General features: G+C 46.9%; 1 protein-coding gene across 2 annotated transcripts in view; it reads left to right on the top strand.

The window, feature by feature from the left end:
• The first annotated feature begins 2,034 nt into the window (after positions 1-2,034).
• Positions 2,035-15,977, top strand: part of SPOCK1 (SPARC (osteonectin), cwcv and kazal like domains proteoglycan 1) — a 521,381-nt gene continuing 507,438 nt past the window's right edge. For both annotated transcript variants that reach the window (XM_043588493.1, XM_043588489.1), the window contains exons 1-2: positions 2,035-2,197; positions 2,845-3,030. In XM_043588493.1, the coding sequence (XP_043444428.1) occupies positions 2,845-3,030 (186 nt within the window). In that variant the 5' untranslated portion in view covers positions 2,035-2,197. The remainder of the gene's footprint in view (positions 2,198-2,844; positions 3,031-15,977) is intronic.

Here is a 15,977-nt window from a genome sequence, read left to right as displayed (position 1 = left end):
CTCTCAGAGGCCAAGAACAGTAGGACTGAGGTCTCCCACTCATTTTGACGACTTGGAGGAGGTTGCTGATGGTGACAAGTCACTTCACTTAGTCAGTGAGGATGAAAAGCACATAGAGTGGGTGGAAGAAAGAACTGGAGCTGAGGAGGCAGAAATGACATTTGGGGACAACTCTTTGGAGAAGTTTTGCTGTCAAATTGGGCAGAGAAATGAGGAAGTGGCTGCTTGGTTGGGTTTGTATGAAAGTAAGAAATGGTCTCTCCATCATTTGTAAACCTCTCTCCCACTCTGATACACCCAGGACATGATCCTGAAACACCGGAAGTATTTCCATGATAAAATCAACTGTGGATGACACATAGTCCCCAATATATAGCTGTGACTCCACTCCTTTCTCTCCCTTTCAAGAATGCTTCTAGGAATGTAAATCAGCCAGAATAATGTTGGGATAAGCATCTGCTACTTTTTAGGAACAATCATAATCCAACTTCTACACATCAAACTACACACAAGTAAATTATCTGCGGTGACCGCATGACAGCGGTTGAGAAATGTTGGCTGAGTGTGGTTCCAAGTCCCTGGCTGGATGCCATTCATTCATTCATTCATTCATCAAATGTTTTCTGAGCTCTCACTATGTGTCAGGAGCATGGCTCTAGGCAGTGGGAGCAGAGATGAACAAGCCAAACATGGCCTCCGTCCTCACATAGCTGCCTCGCTTGGAATAAGCGATTCCAAGTGCAGTAAGCTTAAGCTGGAGTTGTTGTGTTCTCAACGAGAGCCTCTCTAGGGTCTTGGCCTGGTCCACAGGCTTAGCAAGAGTGACTCTGAAGAGGTCAGGATGTATAAGCTGCAGGGGTGAATTAATAAGGCCCAAGTTGGGGGTGGGTGTGGACAATGGCCCAGGCAGAAATGAGCACCCAGTTCTGGAATCCTATCCCCACTGAGGTCTGTACCAAGACCAACTTGTCCAAGAACTCAGGAGAGGAGGAAGGCGTGGCACCAGAGGCGGCCAGATCGGTGGTCAGGGGACAGATGTGCAGAGTCAGGAGGCTTCACCCATTGTTTGGTTTTCATCAGGAAAGCGCCATGAAGGGTTTTAAGTGTGTGTGTTGAAGGAAGAGGGGTGAGTGTATCAGACTTGTTTCCAAAGAGCGCTCAGGTGTCTGGGGAGTGGGGTGTGGTTGTACAAGAGAAAGGCAGCAGGTGAGTGTCACCTGTATGCAGACAGAGGACTGCATTACTAACTTTCCAGCCCTTTTGACCAGTCGCCGCTGAGGATTTGGAAACGAGATTGGGGGGCTGGGGGCAGGTTAAGGCCAGCCTTCCTGGTCTGTGTCCTGTTCCTGAAGTCTGGTTTAGTTTTCCTCCTCTCCTTCCTCCCCTGGGGGAAAACCCAACAGGTTGGTACGGGGGCCAGCTCTCAAGCAATGGGAACAGAAGCAGACCTGGGCTTCGGCTGCAGAACACCAAAGGATATGCTTAGGTCTAATGTGGGGATCCAGGGATGTAGAAATTTTAGAAATGGAGGCAGACGGACTGTTTTAAGGGCTTGACAGCAGTGGGCATGGTATGGGGCATGGGCGTGCAGAGACACCGGTGGGCACAGGACCAGTAATGAGAACGGGCAGTGCCCAAATTCACTCACCTCCCAGAGGCCCTCTCAAGGAACGCTGATTCAGCAAGTCTGGAGCACCGGCCAGGAATCCGCATTTTTAAGAAGCCCTTTCCTCCCCAGATCAAGGTGATTCTGACCTAGATGGCCCGGCGACCCTCCTTTTGAGAATGCCTCTACGTTGCTTTCTTGGCCATGTGTCCTCAGTGCCCTCAGTAGCTTTCACCGGCTTGAGCCTGAAAGCTTATTTCGGCCCCGCGTTGAGCGGTGGATAAGCACTTCCCCGGCTGGCTGCCGGGCCAGGGGCGGCGGGGCTGGCGGGCGGGAGGCACGGCAGCGCGCGGCCGCCAGGGGTCGCCAGAGGCCTCGGCTCGAGCGCTCGGGCTCCTCCGCCCGTGGTCGCCGCGCCCGAGCGAGCTAGAGAGCGAGCGGAGCCAGAGCGCTGCGGGCTCACAAAGCGGCCGGACGCGCGGCGGCGGGTGGCAGGAGCGTAGGAGAGCGAGTCGGCGGATCAGCCTCCTCCGCGACCGCGCCACACGAGCTCCAGCAACTCGGACGCGGGGACCCGGGCCGGCCCCCACGGTACGTGCCCCGCGGAACCCCGCGCCCCAACTTGGCGTAGTTGGGACCTCCCCGCGACCACCGGGAGGCTGGCAGGGGCAGGGCCTGGGGGTATCTCCGCGGGACCTTCTTGCCGAGGCTACAGGGCGGACGAGGGATTACCCCCCCCCCACCCCCCCCAGCTGCGGGTACCTCCACCCCGTGCCCCGTTTGGCCAGAGCCTGGGCTGCTGCTCGGGTCCCTTTTCTCCCCCTCCCTACCCCGGAGCTCTGGGCACCGTCTGTGGGAGTGCGGCTTGCCGATCCAGGAATCCGCGTTTTTGGGGAGGGGTGCTGAAGAAGCCGATTCGAGAGTAGCGGTCCGTGGGGCACCCGAAGAATAGGCGACAGATATCCTCTGTAGTTTGGTAGCAGCCCCTAATTTGTGACGCAGCCTCTTGATTTGTAACTAAGCCCCCCCCCCCCCCCCCATTAGTGAGAGGGCTACCCGGCTCTCTCGATTCGCGACAGACGCCCCAGGTGTGCGAGGGATGACCCTTTTTCCGCCGTGAGATTCCCCAGTCCCTACAGCCGGGGCGGGTCGCCGAGGCGCCGAGACCTCGGTGCACCGCGAGGGGCTCGCCTGGCCCTGCTCTCCGGCTCACGCCCCTGCGTGCCCCCTGCCCGCAGATGCCGGCGATCGCGGTGCTGGCGGCGGCGGCCGCGGCGTGGTGCTTCCTCCAGGTCGAGAGCCGGCACCTGGACGCGCTCGCCGGAGGCGCGGGCCCCAACAACGGCAATTTCCTAGACAATGACCAGTGGCTGAGCACCGTCTCCCAGTACGACCGGGACAAGTACTGGAACCGCTTTCGAGACGTGAGTACCGCTGCTGCCAGGCCCTGCGGGGTCGGGGAGCCTCTGTGAGAGGGGGGGCTCTGAGGCGGGGAGGGGAGGGGATGGGTGCAGACCTCTCACCGCAGCTTGTTGGCGGGGGGTTCCCAGGCTGCATCTTGCCAGAGAAGAACTTTAAAGAGAACTTAGAAGGCTTGATACTGTTTGCCTGTTACCTGTGGTCCAGGTGTGTGTAATCGTAGGACCGGGGGAGATGACTCAGTATGCATGGTAAGAACAGCAAGCAGCTTGGAGAGAGGCTCCCTTAAGGTCCTCAGTTCCCCTAACGTGGATGGTTGACTTTGCCGAGCCCCCTAGAGAACCTTCCTGGGGCAGCAGGGATTTGGACCATCTCTGGGCTGTGCCAGAAGAATCCCTGCTGCAGATGTTAGGTTTAGGGGTGAGCCCAGCTGATTTGTTCCAGGAGGATTGGAGGGTCGTGGCAACGGGCCTGAGAAAATGTGGATGGTGCTGCTGTGGAGGAGGTGTGGTGGTTTTGACCCTTGGAGTCTTTAGGGAAAGGGAGCAGGCCACTGATGGAGCTGGTCTCCTGCCCTGAAGATGAGCTTGGGTGGCAGAGGATTGCTCCTGTGGGGGAGCCCTGGCAGGGGAGAAAGTTCCTCCTGGGCACCCACAGGCACATCTGCTGTCTGTTTCTTCCCCAAGGCTGGCTGTGGCTCCCCAGGTATGTCCCGGAGGATGCAGGACAAGAGGCACCTGGCACAGTCTTTCCAGCAGATGGCAACCCCCAGGTGCTGTGGGAGCTGCTTGCAGATAGCTCTTTCAAAGGCTGTCCCAGATGGTTGGGGCCATAGGCTTGCAGGGCATTGAGGAAGAACTTTTATGATCCTTGACATTAGGAATTCCTGCCCGTGAGAGAGAGGGGCCCGCATTTCCGAGTCTCTGTTCTTCTTACAGGGTTCTTTCAGGTGGGAGATGTTTGGGAGTCACCATCCTTCACTGGATTTAGCCCCTGTCCTGGTCTTCCCAAACCCTTGCGGGGGGAAAGTACGAGGAAATCCAGAGAATCCAGATAATTTCTTATACTTTCTAAAGAGTGCCTCTCCAGGCCCCGTTCCTGAGGAGCAGGCCCACCCATATTCTTGAGTGAGGGCTTACCCCCTCCTCTCCCTCTTCGTCTTCCTCCTCTCTTTAGTTGGCTGTGGGTTGCTTTTCTTTGAAAGGTGCTTTCAAACACTTTCAGTGAACTTGGACTTATTTTGAGCTTACTTAGGCAGCGGACTTCCTCTTTGCTTCCCCCAGCCCTGAGATCCCTGGCACACCTCCCCGTGTCCCTGACCTGCTCTGTTAACCATCTTGCGTTCCCTTTCTGCTCAGCTCGGAGGAATCCTGCAGTGACTTTCTTTGCCTGAGGCTGAAAAGGATGCCAGAGTGCCCAAAGGGTGCCCCCAAAGAAGCATTCATTCATGGACTCAATAGGGTAGACATACTTTTGCTTTGTAAAATTTATTTTATCATTACATTTTGGGTAGAGTTGAGGGACAAGGCAGATGCTTCCCCCTCCACGGCATGGAAGAATTGGGCCAGGTGCAGGGAAGGGACACCTTTGCAGATGCCTTGTTTTTCCCTGGCGGCTCGGTCGAATTGAAAGCAGCTGTGCTCATTGGCCATTGGGGTGTAGAAAGGTTTACTGTGCTTTTGTGTCTGCTCAAGGTTTTCTAGTCTCATTGTATCATAAGCATGACATGATTCTTATCTCCCATCGAGCTTTAAATTTATAAAAGTTGAGCATTTCTTCATTTCTCATCTTTCTTGCAAATGGTGACATTTTTTATCCTTGGGTCAGTGTTGTCCCAAACCTGGGTGATCATGAAGCTTGCCTGGGATGTTTGTTAAATTACAACATGCAGATGCCTCTTCTGGAGAGTGTGGATCCATGTTTCCAGGATGACTGCTGGGAAACTATATTTTAAACATTCTAGGTAATTCTTAAGATGTTTAGGAGATACTATAGAGTGTGCCTTAAATAACGTAAAAATGTCCACAGTTTAATAAAAAGAGAGACGCTTCTGTGTTCAAATGCAATGCTTTTTTGTTTCTGGAGAATTTTAGGTGTTAATATTTTTACCAGAATATATTCTTTTAAAATGATATTTTAATCCAGTATACCATTAAAAACATCTAAAAATGTTAAAAAAAAAACAACCTCCAAACTGGTGTTATTATCAACCATTTTATATGCTTCATGGTGCGGGGGGGGGGGGGGCAGTGTCTGATGATACCAGTCAGTTGTGGCTCAGATATAATTTAATGTTATTAACCTCTTCAAAGTTGTGAAACTCAAACCAGCTACTCTTTTACTCCAAATCCAAGTATCTCCATTCGGTCATTTGCTTGGAGTAACTACAAAGCCTGTGTCCCCTGGGACCAGGGACTAAAAGGCTGCTTGCTTTAAAAACCAGATGTTCTGTGGACAAAGCCCTAGGGAACTGGTCACTTGCTCAGCCAGCCTGATTGTTTTTACAGAGCTACGTCTTGCTTAAGATTGACAAAGCTTAGCTTCTCTGCTAGTGTTTTTGTTGTTGGTTGAAGCCACTGATAACTTTGAGAGACTGTGTCCTGAGATTACTGTTACGATGCTTGTCAATTTTAGAAAGTCACTGTGAAAGAAAATATCTTGCCTTTTCCTGGACTTATAACCTTTTTGCACTTTGGGGAGAGAGATTTAGAAGTGATTTTTGAACTTGTGAAACTGAAAACTAAGGGCTCCTTTCAGATTTGATGATACCCATTGGTTGTTGTTCTTGGGCTAACTTTGAAATGGAAATGATGGCAGGCTCTGTGCTCCATGCTCCCTAGCCTATTGAGTGTGCTGTGACATTGCCAGCGATTGCTTTATAGCCACTACTTATCACTTGGAAGTCGTCCTATTGTTCTAGGTACACACATAATAACTGTATCCTTCTTTACAGAAATACATCTTTCACAACTGCTCCATGGCTTGTCTCCTGGAGTGATGGATTCAGGAGAAATAGAACACTGTTTAGATGTTAGGACATATTTGTTCCTAAATGTATTGATGGTCTGTTAGTTTGATTATCGTTATTTTTTAAAGATGAGCAGTTGGGATCTTTTGGTCCAATGGAAACTCAGACTTTTGCATAAATACAGTATTAAGAAGGAGAAGAAGGGGCGCCTGGGTGGCTCAGTCTGTTAAGCGTCCGACTTCGGCTCAGGTCATGATCTCACAGTCTGAGTTCGAGCCCCGTGTCAGGCTCTGGGCTGATAGCTCAGAGCCTGGAGCCTGCTTCGGATTCTGTGTCTCCCTTTCACTCTGACCCTCCCCTATTCATGCTCTGTCTCTATCTCAAAAATAAATAAACGTTTAAAAAAAAAAAAAGGAGAAGATGAAGAAGGTAGATGTTTGTATCTAGTTGTATGATAATTTCCAGCCTCCTATTGTCATGCATTTAACTTCTCTGTGGTTTGAGACTGAGGGGTCAAGATGTTAGAATCATTCCCTGGATTAAAAAAAAATTTATTTTAGAGATAGAGTGTGTGTGAGTGGAGGAGAGGGGTGGAGGGAGAGGGAGAGAGAGAGAGGGAGAATATCCCAAGTAGGCTTCATGCTCATTGTAGAGCTGGATGCAGGGCTCAATCCCACGACCCTGGGATCATGACGTGAGCTGAAATCAAGAGTTGGATGCTCAACCGACTGAGTCACCCAAGCACCTCTCTGGATTTTTCCTCATTGCGATTTGGCTTTCCATAGTCATTCCTGCAAGGAAATTTTCCTCTCTTCATTCTTACGTTCATTTGCACATACATTCCAACCCATATTTGACTGTCTAGTGTGTGCGAGGCAGTGGGCTGTAAGGGTGAACATGATAAATAAGGTGGTTTCTTCTCTCAGTAACCTCTTGTTCACTGGAGGAAATCCTTTACCTTATGCTTTCATGCATTTCTCTCTTTTTAAGTTTTTTCTTATAAAGGTAATATGTTCTGGTTGTAATTAAAAAATTAAAACATTGCAGAAATAGGTGATACCTAACATTAACCAAGCATTTAGTGTGCCAGACATTGTTCAGCGTACTTTACGTGTATTTTCTCATTTAATATTCATAAAAATTCTAGAAGTACTGTTATTATCGACCATTCACTAAAAGATTAAGGCTCTTGTCCCAAGTTACAGAGCTAGGCTGTAGAGGAGCCTGGCCTGGACCCAGGTAGTCTGATTCCAGTTTCTTACTGTGCATGCAGTCAATTCAGACTGGAATGGACTTAGGGTGTGAGCCTTCATTGACATGACACGGTAAGTCTTTCCAATTTTATGTCTGAAGACAGTCAGTGAAGAACCTTAGTTTAACACAAAGAAGAATGGAAGCCAGGTAGATACAACTTATTGTAGGGGTCACATTAGGGCTTATCTTCTGCTAATAACGAGCTTCTGATTTGATTAAAATAATATTGTTGCTTACACCAAACATGACATTTTCTTTCTTTTGCATACATGAAACTAGACTTGACATTTAACTCCAGGATAATTACCTTGGGCAGGCCTGAAGAATCAGAAATGTTGCCTTGGCTGGCATTTATCTTATTCCGAAGTGACCTGAGTTTGTAATTCTAATGAGACCACAAGGACCGGCCTGAATTCTTTTTCCTTTGGTGCACACTCTATGGGATTTGATGGTCTCCGTAGCGGAACTGGGGTGCCAGTGAGCATCTGATCTGCTCATTTGATCTTAACATCTCATCTGTAAGGAGTCTCAAGGGCAAACGGGGCTTATTGATAGAATAGTGGCTGGCTCAGTCAGTGGAGTTGGTGAGAAGAGAGGTGGTGTGGCTTAGTGGATCAGTCATTAATCTGTCACCACAGAAACTTGGCTTGTAATAGAGAGTAGCAGAAAATCATTTTGATTAAACAGGTTCAAGGAGACTTAAATGAGTTTGTGATCCTGACTGTCTTTAATGAACCCACTATCTTAAATCCCCTGTACTAAATGACCACTGATAGAAATAATTATTTCACAGGAATCATGGTAAAGGGATGGTTTGGAAGTCCCTAAGCCTGAGACCATTGCTGTGTTTTCTCTCCTTATCTTCAGTTTGTCCTTGCCAGAGAAAACCTAGTTCTTGCCTGGCAAGGATAGTGGAGCTTCTTCACCCAGTTGACCTTCCTAGGTTGACTTCCCCTGCCTCTCCTAGTCCTTTTCCAGTCCTGCCCTGCAGGACTGCAGCTGAACTGGATTGCCGAGAAGTTAAGTCCTCTCCAAATGCTGATGAGATTATTTTCAAAAGCAAGAAGTGGTCCCAAATGGATCTTCAGGCCTTTATTACTCCCCTAGAGGAGTAGGACCTAATCATTAGGTCAACTATTTTACCTTGCGTGGAGAGACAAAGTAATGTTAGCAATTAAATATTTTTGTAATAAATCATGTATTATTTCCTTAATGTGTTTCAGACCAAACACATCTCAGTATCTAAATTTGAACACTTTTTTTTTTTCAACGTTTATTTATTTTTGGGACACAGAGAGACAGAGCATGAACGGGGGAGGGGCAGAGAGAGAGGGAGACACAGAATCGGAAACAGGCTCCAGGCTCTGAGCCATCAGCCCAGAGCCCGACGCGGGGCTCGAACTCACGGACCGCGAGATCGTGACCTGGCTGAAGTGGGACGCTTAACCGACTGCGCCACCCAGGTGCCCCTAAATTTGAACACTTTCAAGGTGACTCATTTTACTTTTCTTTTGGTGAGGTGACTATAAATGTTCCTTAGGAAATTCCTCAGACCCAAGTTCAGAGTTGATCTCATCTCCCCAGATGAGATAACTACATATAAAATATATTTCCTGTTAAGAGATTAAATAATTTGCCCAAGGTTACAAGTATTTTCTCACCATATTTCATTTAATAGAAGGTGGCCGTCACTTTTAAGATATAGCGTTTATGTGTACTTCTAAGAAGACAGTGCCCAGAATGAAGAATTCGGTAGACCCTTGGATAAAACTAAGAGCCCAGAGGTCTACCTGCTCAGTGTAAAACGTAAATGAGAAATGAACCCACCATGCAGAAAAAGGACCATAGCAAGGTGATTTGCAGGTTTTCCCTTGGAACTGGTGGATGGAGGGGAAAAAAAAATATGCCTCTGGCAATTCAGCAGTCTGACTCTTGTAGAGTTTCTTGTCTGAATTCATTCAACCACATGGCCTCTCCAAATCTTCGTTAATTAAATCTAAGGTGGTCAAATTGTTTGTCCTTTCTGAATCCCTGACTGCATTTGTTAAGTGGGGATAATAACACTCTTATTGGTGAGGACTCTAGATTTTAAGTGACTGAAATCTAGTTGAAGCTGGCTTAATTGGAAAGGAAAATTTACTTACCTATGTAACTGAAGAGTCTACTGATAAACATGGCTTTAGATAAGGTTGAATCCAGAGACTCAGGTTATATCATAGGACTTGGATGTGTGTGTCAATCAGTTTTCTCTCCCCTCACCCCGTAGTCTTTGGGCTTTCTTTTCCCTATTTTGGTTTTTTTCTCAGGCTAATGAATTCCATAATTAGTGGTGGTGGTGGCTCATAGCAACTACAAATTTATATCATTGGATGGTTTTTATGTCTCAGCAAAATTCCCAGAATCGAGACTCATCAGATTCACCTATTGTATATACTTATCCCCAGTCAGTCACTCTGGACAATTGGGGAGAATGTGCTGATTGTCCGGGACTGGGACCTGGGGATAAAGTGATGGTGAGGGCTCCACTGAATCACATAGTGACAGGGAGGGTTGAGAGGTAGCTCCTTAAGGGGAAGTGGATGTCCACTATGTTGACCAGCCTTCCAGGGTTGGCGTGAAGAGTTTAACTGGCTAATGCATGTGAAGTGCTTAGCACAGGGTCTGGTGTCATCATAAATGCTGAGCAGATGGAGGCTATTATTTTTATTAATATTAACAACTCCTACAGCACTTTATTATTCCTCAATTTATAGTTTTATTTGTTTATATTTTAGCTGTTTAAATTGTCGGATGCTTCCTGAAGAAAGAGCCTGAGTCTTATTATGCGTGGCACAGAATAGGTAGTGAGTAAGCATTGTGTTGACTTGAATTTTCCTAAGCATGACTCCTGATACATCCCTGGGGAAAGAAAGCCTATAAGAGAATTACAGACATGTGCTTTTATAGTTTTTGATAGGCAGAAATTATATGTCAGGCACAGATTGAAAAGTAGTGTTTGGAGGGACCTAATCTCTATCTCTAAGCTGGGACCTTACAACTTTATAAACCCTTTCAGGGGACACGGTGGTATAGAGCTTGGTGTCCCTGGACCTTTGCCTTTAAGCTCCTCACAGAAGATTGCTCAGTGAGTGTTGGAGTGAATTTGAGTAAATGAATGAATGAATGAATGAGTAAGTGAATTATCCTGGACCAGGACTCTCCACACTTGCAGGATGGGGACAAGGAGTTCTTTGCAGAAAGGCCCAGCAGAAGGCTGGGCCCAGTAGGTCAGCTAGCTTTGGACACGTGTCTCTCTTTTAGTGACTGATAATGGTTGTGGATACCAACAGGTGGGGGTGCTGTTGAGAATCCTGGGGAACCTGACAGGGAGACCGAACCCCCACACAGTCTGGGCACAGTTTCTGAATCTGTGAAAAGCTCTTTGAGCCTGAGTCCTGTCATGGTGAAGAGCCCACTTTTGACCTGAGCTCACCTTGCAGTCTTGCCAAGTATAAGCTTGGGTCTTTGGCCAGAGGTGCCCTTTCCTTATCTATACAAGTAGAGCAATCATAACTTCTTGATGCCGCTTGGGGGAGGATAAGTAAGATCATGATGCGAAGTAGGTGCTCGTGCTCTTTGAGTGGCTGGTATACCTGCTCTTCTGATTTGCTTTCTGAAGGTCACTTCTCTTGTGCCCTGTGAGTGTGAGTGAATTGTTGGCACATGGCTTTAGATGTTGTTTTCTGTCTCATGTCTTAGAGAAATGTTGGGGCCATTTCTTCTATTATCCTTGACCTTATCTACCTTCCTTGCCCCTTGGGATGGCTGGGTGAGGTTCCGTGTGGTTCTCTGTTAATTTCCTTCCAGTTGCAGCTCCTGGCACAGAACATCTTCCCATTATGTTTCACATCATCACCAGACTTCCTGAAGCTGGCAGCTCCTCCTGATGTATCTGAGAGGGGCTTTGTGCCCAGCTGTGCCTGAAATCCTAGTTATGTGAAGGGCTCCCCAGGGAGCTCTGTTCTGCTGGCTAAGCCCTAATTGGTATCCCTTTTAATGGTAAACTCTGATCCAGTTGCCTGTAGCCCTTCTCAAAAGGTATAAACCATCTTGTGCTCCAGAGTGATCCAGGCTGGCTTGGGGGAAGATGGGGTTCCGCATTACTGTCCTTGAGGGAATTCCTGCAGGGTCTAGCAAATGCTTCCGGTTGGTGTTCAGGAGTCCCCAAGCTCCTGGTTTGGCTTTAGAACCAAGAGGAAAGTACTCATTGGGTTGGCCAGACCTTTGTTACTTCACTCCTCCAGTGTAGCTCTTCAGTTCTAGATCATGACAGGCTCTCAGAGGACCTGTAATTCACTAGAGGCAAAGCAGGTTGTCTCTGGTTGAGGGAAACCCAAACAATAAAAAATAGCCAATGCAGAGCATGGTGGTACCCTCCTGCAGACATGGTTTGTACCCTCCTGGGATTTACCATCTAGTGTGGCAAACAGGTAAATCATCACAAAATCACCATTCAGGTACAGTAGCCAAAAGTGCTATCAGGTAGAGAGGTACAGATGCCTTGAGACTGTGTAAAGGGGAGGGGGGTGGCTAATCAACTCTTTTGGTCAGGGAATGCCTCCCTGAGAAAGCCATTGGAGCTGCTAGGTGGCGGATGACAGGAGTGAGCCAGGTGAGGAGAAGAGGTGGTTGTATTCGGGGTATCCTGTGGCGAGAGTAAGTCCAAAGATCCCGAAGTGGGAAGACACTGATGTGTTTCCATTAGACACCTTTGCCCTGGGATTCTGTTAAGGAGTAAGCTCTCCCCTAGTTGATTTTAAAAATCGCACGTTGCACATTTTCAGTTTAACACATATTTTGGGGGCAGGGGAATGAGTCAAGTGACAAGTGTGGTGTGCAGATGGGCCAAGTCCTTGGAAGGATGGCCCGTTCGTTTGTCCCCCCTCTCTGTTGTCTTTGATAGCCATCTCTGCTGTGTCAGATGCCTCACTTTGCCTCCCCGTTTGCAGAAAGTACTTCTTTCTCTTCTAGTGTCTGTGGCCATGTGCTTCTCCTTCCCTTGGTGGTCCAGTGTTCTGGGCTGTGGCACTCCAGTAACTGCTGCTGGTCTTAAGAAATAAAGGCACCCTGGAATTTCTGGATGGGGTGATGACTTGTGAAGTATTTATTTCAACAACGAGACTGGTTTATATGGGCTGGTCCTTGTCCCTCTCCCCGTTCCCTTCCCATGTTACCATTGCTGAGAACAAAGTGGGTGCCAGGCTTGGAGGCCAAGGATGAAAACCAAGATTTCCGCCCTCAAGGGTCACAGTTTAGGGGCAGAGACGGCCACGCATGTGCTTCTTTTAGCCCCATGTCAGAGTGCTGAGTGGTGTGGGGCATTTCATAGCCCCTGCTTCTGGGTCCTCCCAGGTCTATGACAGACATGACAATAAAGGTTTCTTTCTAGGGAGGTAAAAATGAGTTACTGGAGATTCTTCTGGAAGGATAATATTAAAGTCCACATCCACTTGATTGGGCTGCTCTTCTTAGAATCCTGTACAAATACGTCCCTCAAGAGACTTTCTCTCTTGATCTTTAAAATTTTTTTTTTTCATTTGGCGTACTGGGAAAGGGAGGAAGGAAGGACGTCTTATACGACTGTTGGTAATAATTTGCGAACTCTTCCTGTGTGATCTGCAACACGTCACACTACAGAGGGCACCGTCAACATTCCCCAGCATAATTATGTGGTGGGTGAACAGGCATTTATGCAAAGTCCGTCGATGCCTGTGATTGGAGCAGGGAAGCAGAACTTCCTGCGGGCATTCCAGGCAGTCTTTGTGCAGATAAAACATAGAGAAAACAACTATCCAGAGAATATAAGCCTCCCCTTTTCTGTTTTAGCTCTCTCCTTTCTCTGCCACCATTCATTTAAATTCAAATCAGTTTATATATAGTGTAGTATTGATTTCAGGAGTAGGGCCCAGTAGAATCCATACAACACCTAGTGCTCATCCCAACAGGTTCCCTCCTTAATGCCCATTGGCCATTTAGCCACCCCATCCCTCCCCATGAGCCAACACCCTTCCAGCAACCCTCAGTTTGTTCTCTGTGTTTAAGGGTCTCTTATGGTTTGCCTCCCTCTCTGTTTTGATCTTATTTTTCCTTCCCTTCACCCATGTTCATCTGTTGTTTCTTAAATCCCACATATGAGTGAAGTCATATGAGATTTGTCTTTCTCTGCCTAACTTATTTTGCTTAGCATAATACCCTCTAGTTCCAACCATGTAGTTGCAAATTCTGTCCCACCCTTTAGATGGAATTGTTGTAACTCTGCTCTAAAAAAGGACAGGCCAAGTTGTAGGTGACTAGGCATGGCCAAGGCAAAAGGGGGAAATGCCTTTCAGACTCCCATCTTCATAATCTTGAAATATCGCCACTGGTCTTGTTTAAAATGTAGATTTCAGCCCCCCAGTCCAGAGCATAGTCTTCAGTAGGTGGAAGGTGACACCTAGGAAGCTGCATTTTACATAGGCAGAGCAGATAATTGTGATGCAGGTAATTTTCAGGCTGTATTTCTAGAAAAAATCCTGGAGAGTTATTATGTATCCTAAATACCCAACACCAAGAGATCCAATGAATAATAAAATTTTAGACAAAATGAGCATTTTGTCCAATAGTAAATGACTGTGAGTGCCATATTTTCCCCGTAGGCCAACAGGGCTACTGTTGATTCCAGTAGAAAGAAGGGCTTTGCTTTTCGTTGTATCTCCATAGATCTCAGTGGCAGTCATTGTTATGAGGTGCTCTGGGAGTGGGATAACAATGGACTCGATTGGCTTCTAGGGACACTTGTGCATGTGAGCATGGTGAAATTGACCTGGGGCCTTCTACATGATAAAGTCCTAGGGATTCTCTCAATAAATCTTCATGTCTCTAAAGGAGCCTGAACCCAGGCAGTGCTGGGCTAACTTTGTATCTTCTCTAACAGAATTGATAGGTTTTGTGCACACTGAAGGAAACTGACTCTGACATTGACTTTAGTGTACAGAGAAATGAGTATTGAAGCTTAAATGGTGCTAAGAGTAAGTAATAAGGAATGGTGGATATTACACAGAATATCTACTTTCACAGAGGTGTGATTTTGCACATGGGGTTGCAGATACTGGTTGGTGGAAGCACAGAGAAGGTCTGAGGGATGTGGGTCGGACAGTGATACTCCTTGCAGCTCTCTTTTTGGTGTATTAATTTTTTTGATGATTTGGACAGATAATTTTGGAAAGATCAGAGGACTCCAAAAGCAAAGACTCATTAAAGGTGAGAACATTTTTGAGGATCATCAGGACATGGTAGCACTCCTTGTTCTAAAGCCATTGCACTGCCCACTGAACAACCTCTCAAACTTTGCTTTACCCTCTGTTACTGAATTTCTTTTAATTAATGTACCTAAAACTGATGAATGGATAAATAAGATGTGGTTTGTATATACAATGGAATACTACCTGGCAATGAGAAAGAATGAAATCTGGCCATTTGCAGTAACGTGGATGGAACTGGAGGGTATTATGCTAAGTGAAATAAGTCAGTCAGAGAGAGACAGGTAAATGTTTTCACTCATATGTGGATCTTGAGAAACTTAACAGAAGACCATCAGGGAGGGGAAGGGGAAACAAAGTTACAGAGAGGGAAGGAGGCAAACCATAAGAGACTTAAATACTTAGAACACACTGAGGGTTGATTGGGGGGTGAGGAGAGGGGAAAGTGGGTGATGGACATGGAGGAGGGCACTTGTTGGGATGAGCCCTGGGTGTTGTATGGAAGCCAATTTGAAAATAAATTTTATATTTAAAAAAACCCATTGCCAAGAAGGAGAAAATTGTTAACAGATGATAAATGAATAGATTTATGTGGCTACTTGGGGTCTTTCCATAGCCCCACTATTAAGGGACCGTTGGGTAGTTTCCATGTCTCTTTATGCTCATTGGATATGCTGATTCTTTTGTCACATTGATGGGTTTGGTTGGCTGGTTGGTGTCCAGAACTTTAATTAGGCTAAGGTGTCATTTCCTGTCTCAATCAGCTACTTTTGCTTTGAGTCTGGATCTGGTCTACAACCTTTGACCAGCTGACTTGAATAAGACCAATGCCATTTTCAATGAATGAGAGAATAAAAATGTTATACCTGGTAAAGATAAATTGTGTGATTTTTCTTTACGTGACAGAATTGATGGTATAAAATTTTTTCTTACCTCAGAAAGACCTTTACATATGTTTTTAAAAATGCTTTGTTTCTCTCCATGGTCATCCTGGACCTAGATCCTTGCCTTTCTAGTAACCAGATCCTGGAACACAGATTCAGTAGTTGTGTTTGGTCACGTATTCATATATTCCTACCGGAGATACTTACTGGCCCAGGGTGTTACGTACTTGACGCTGTGCTGGCTATTTAGGATGTAGCAGGGAGTGAAAAAAAGCTGATTCCTGTCCTCTGGAGTCTGCAGGTTCCTTGTCTGAGATAAAGTGAAGAGGAAGGGGTGCTTGTCATCTGGGGACCTATTGGGGGTTGTTGTGCAAAGGAAAAGGCCTGGCCTACAAAGGAACCAGAGCAGTCCTGGCAAGCTGGACATCCGGAGGCATCGTTACCTGAGCTATGTCTCTCTGTGGAAAAGTAGCATAAGCCTTCATCTGTGAATCTGTCTAGAGGTCAGGCCGTGTCAGCCTATCTGACTGACACACGGGGTTGCCTCTGCTGTTTTACCTAAGTTGAGG

The sequence above is a fragment of the Prionailurus bengalensis genome, chromosome A1 (genome assembly GCF_016509475.1).
Source record: "Prionailurus bengalensis isolate Pbe53 chromosome A1, Fcat_Pben_1.1_paternal_pri, whole genome shotgun sequence".
Lineage (NCBI taxonomy): Eukaryota > Metazoa > Chordata > Mammalia > Carnivora > Felidae > Prionailurus > Prionailurus bengalensis.
Note: the sequence above shows the minus strand (reverse complement) of the source record. Positions and strands in the feature narration are given on the sequence as shown.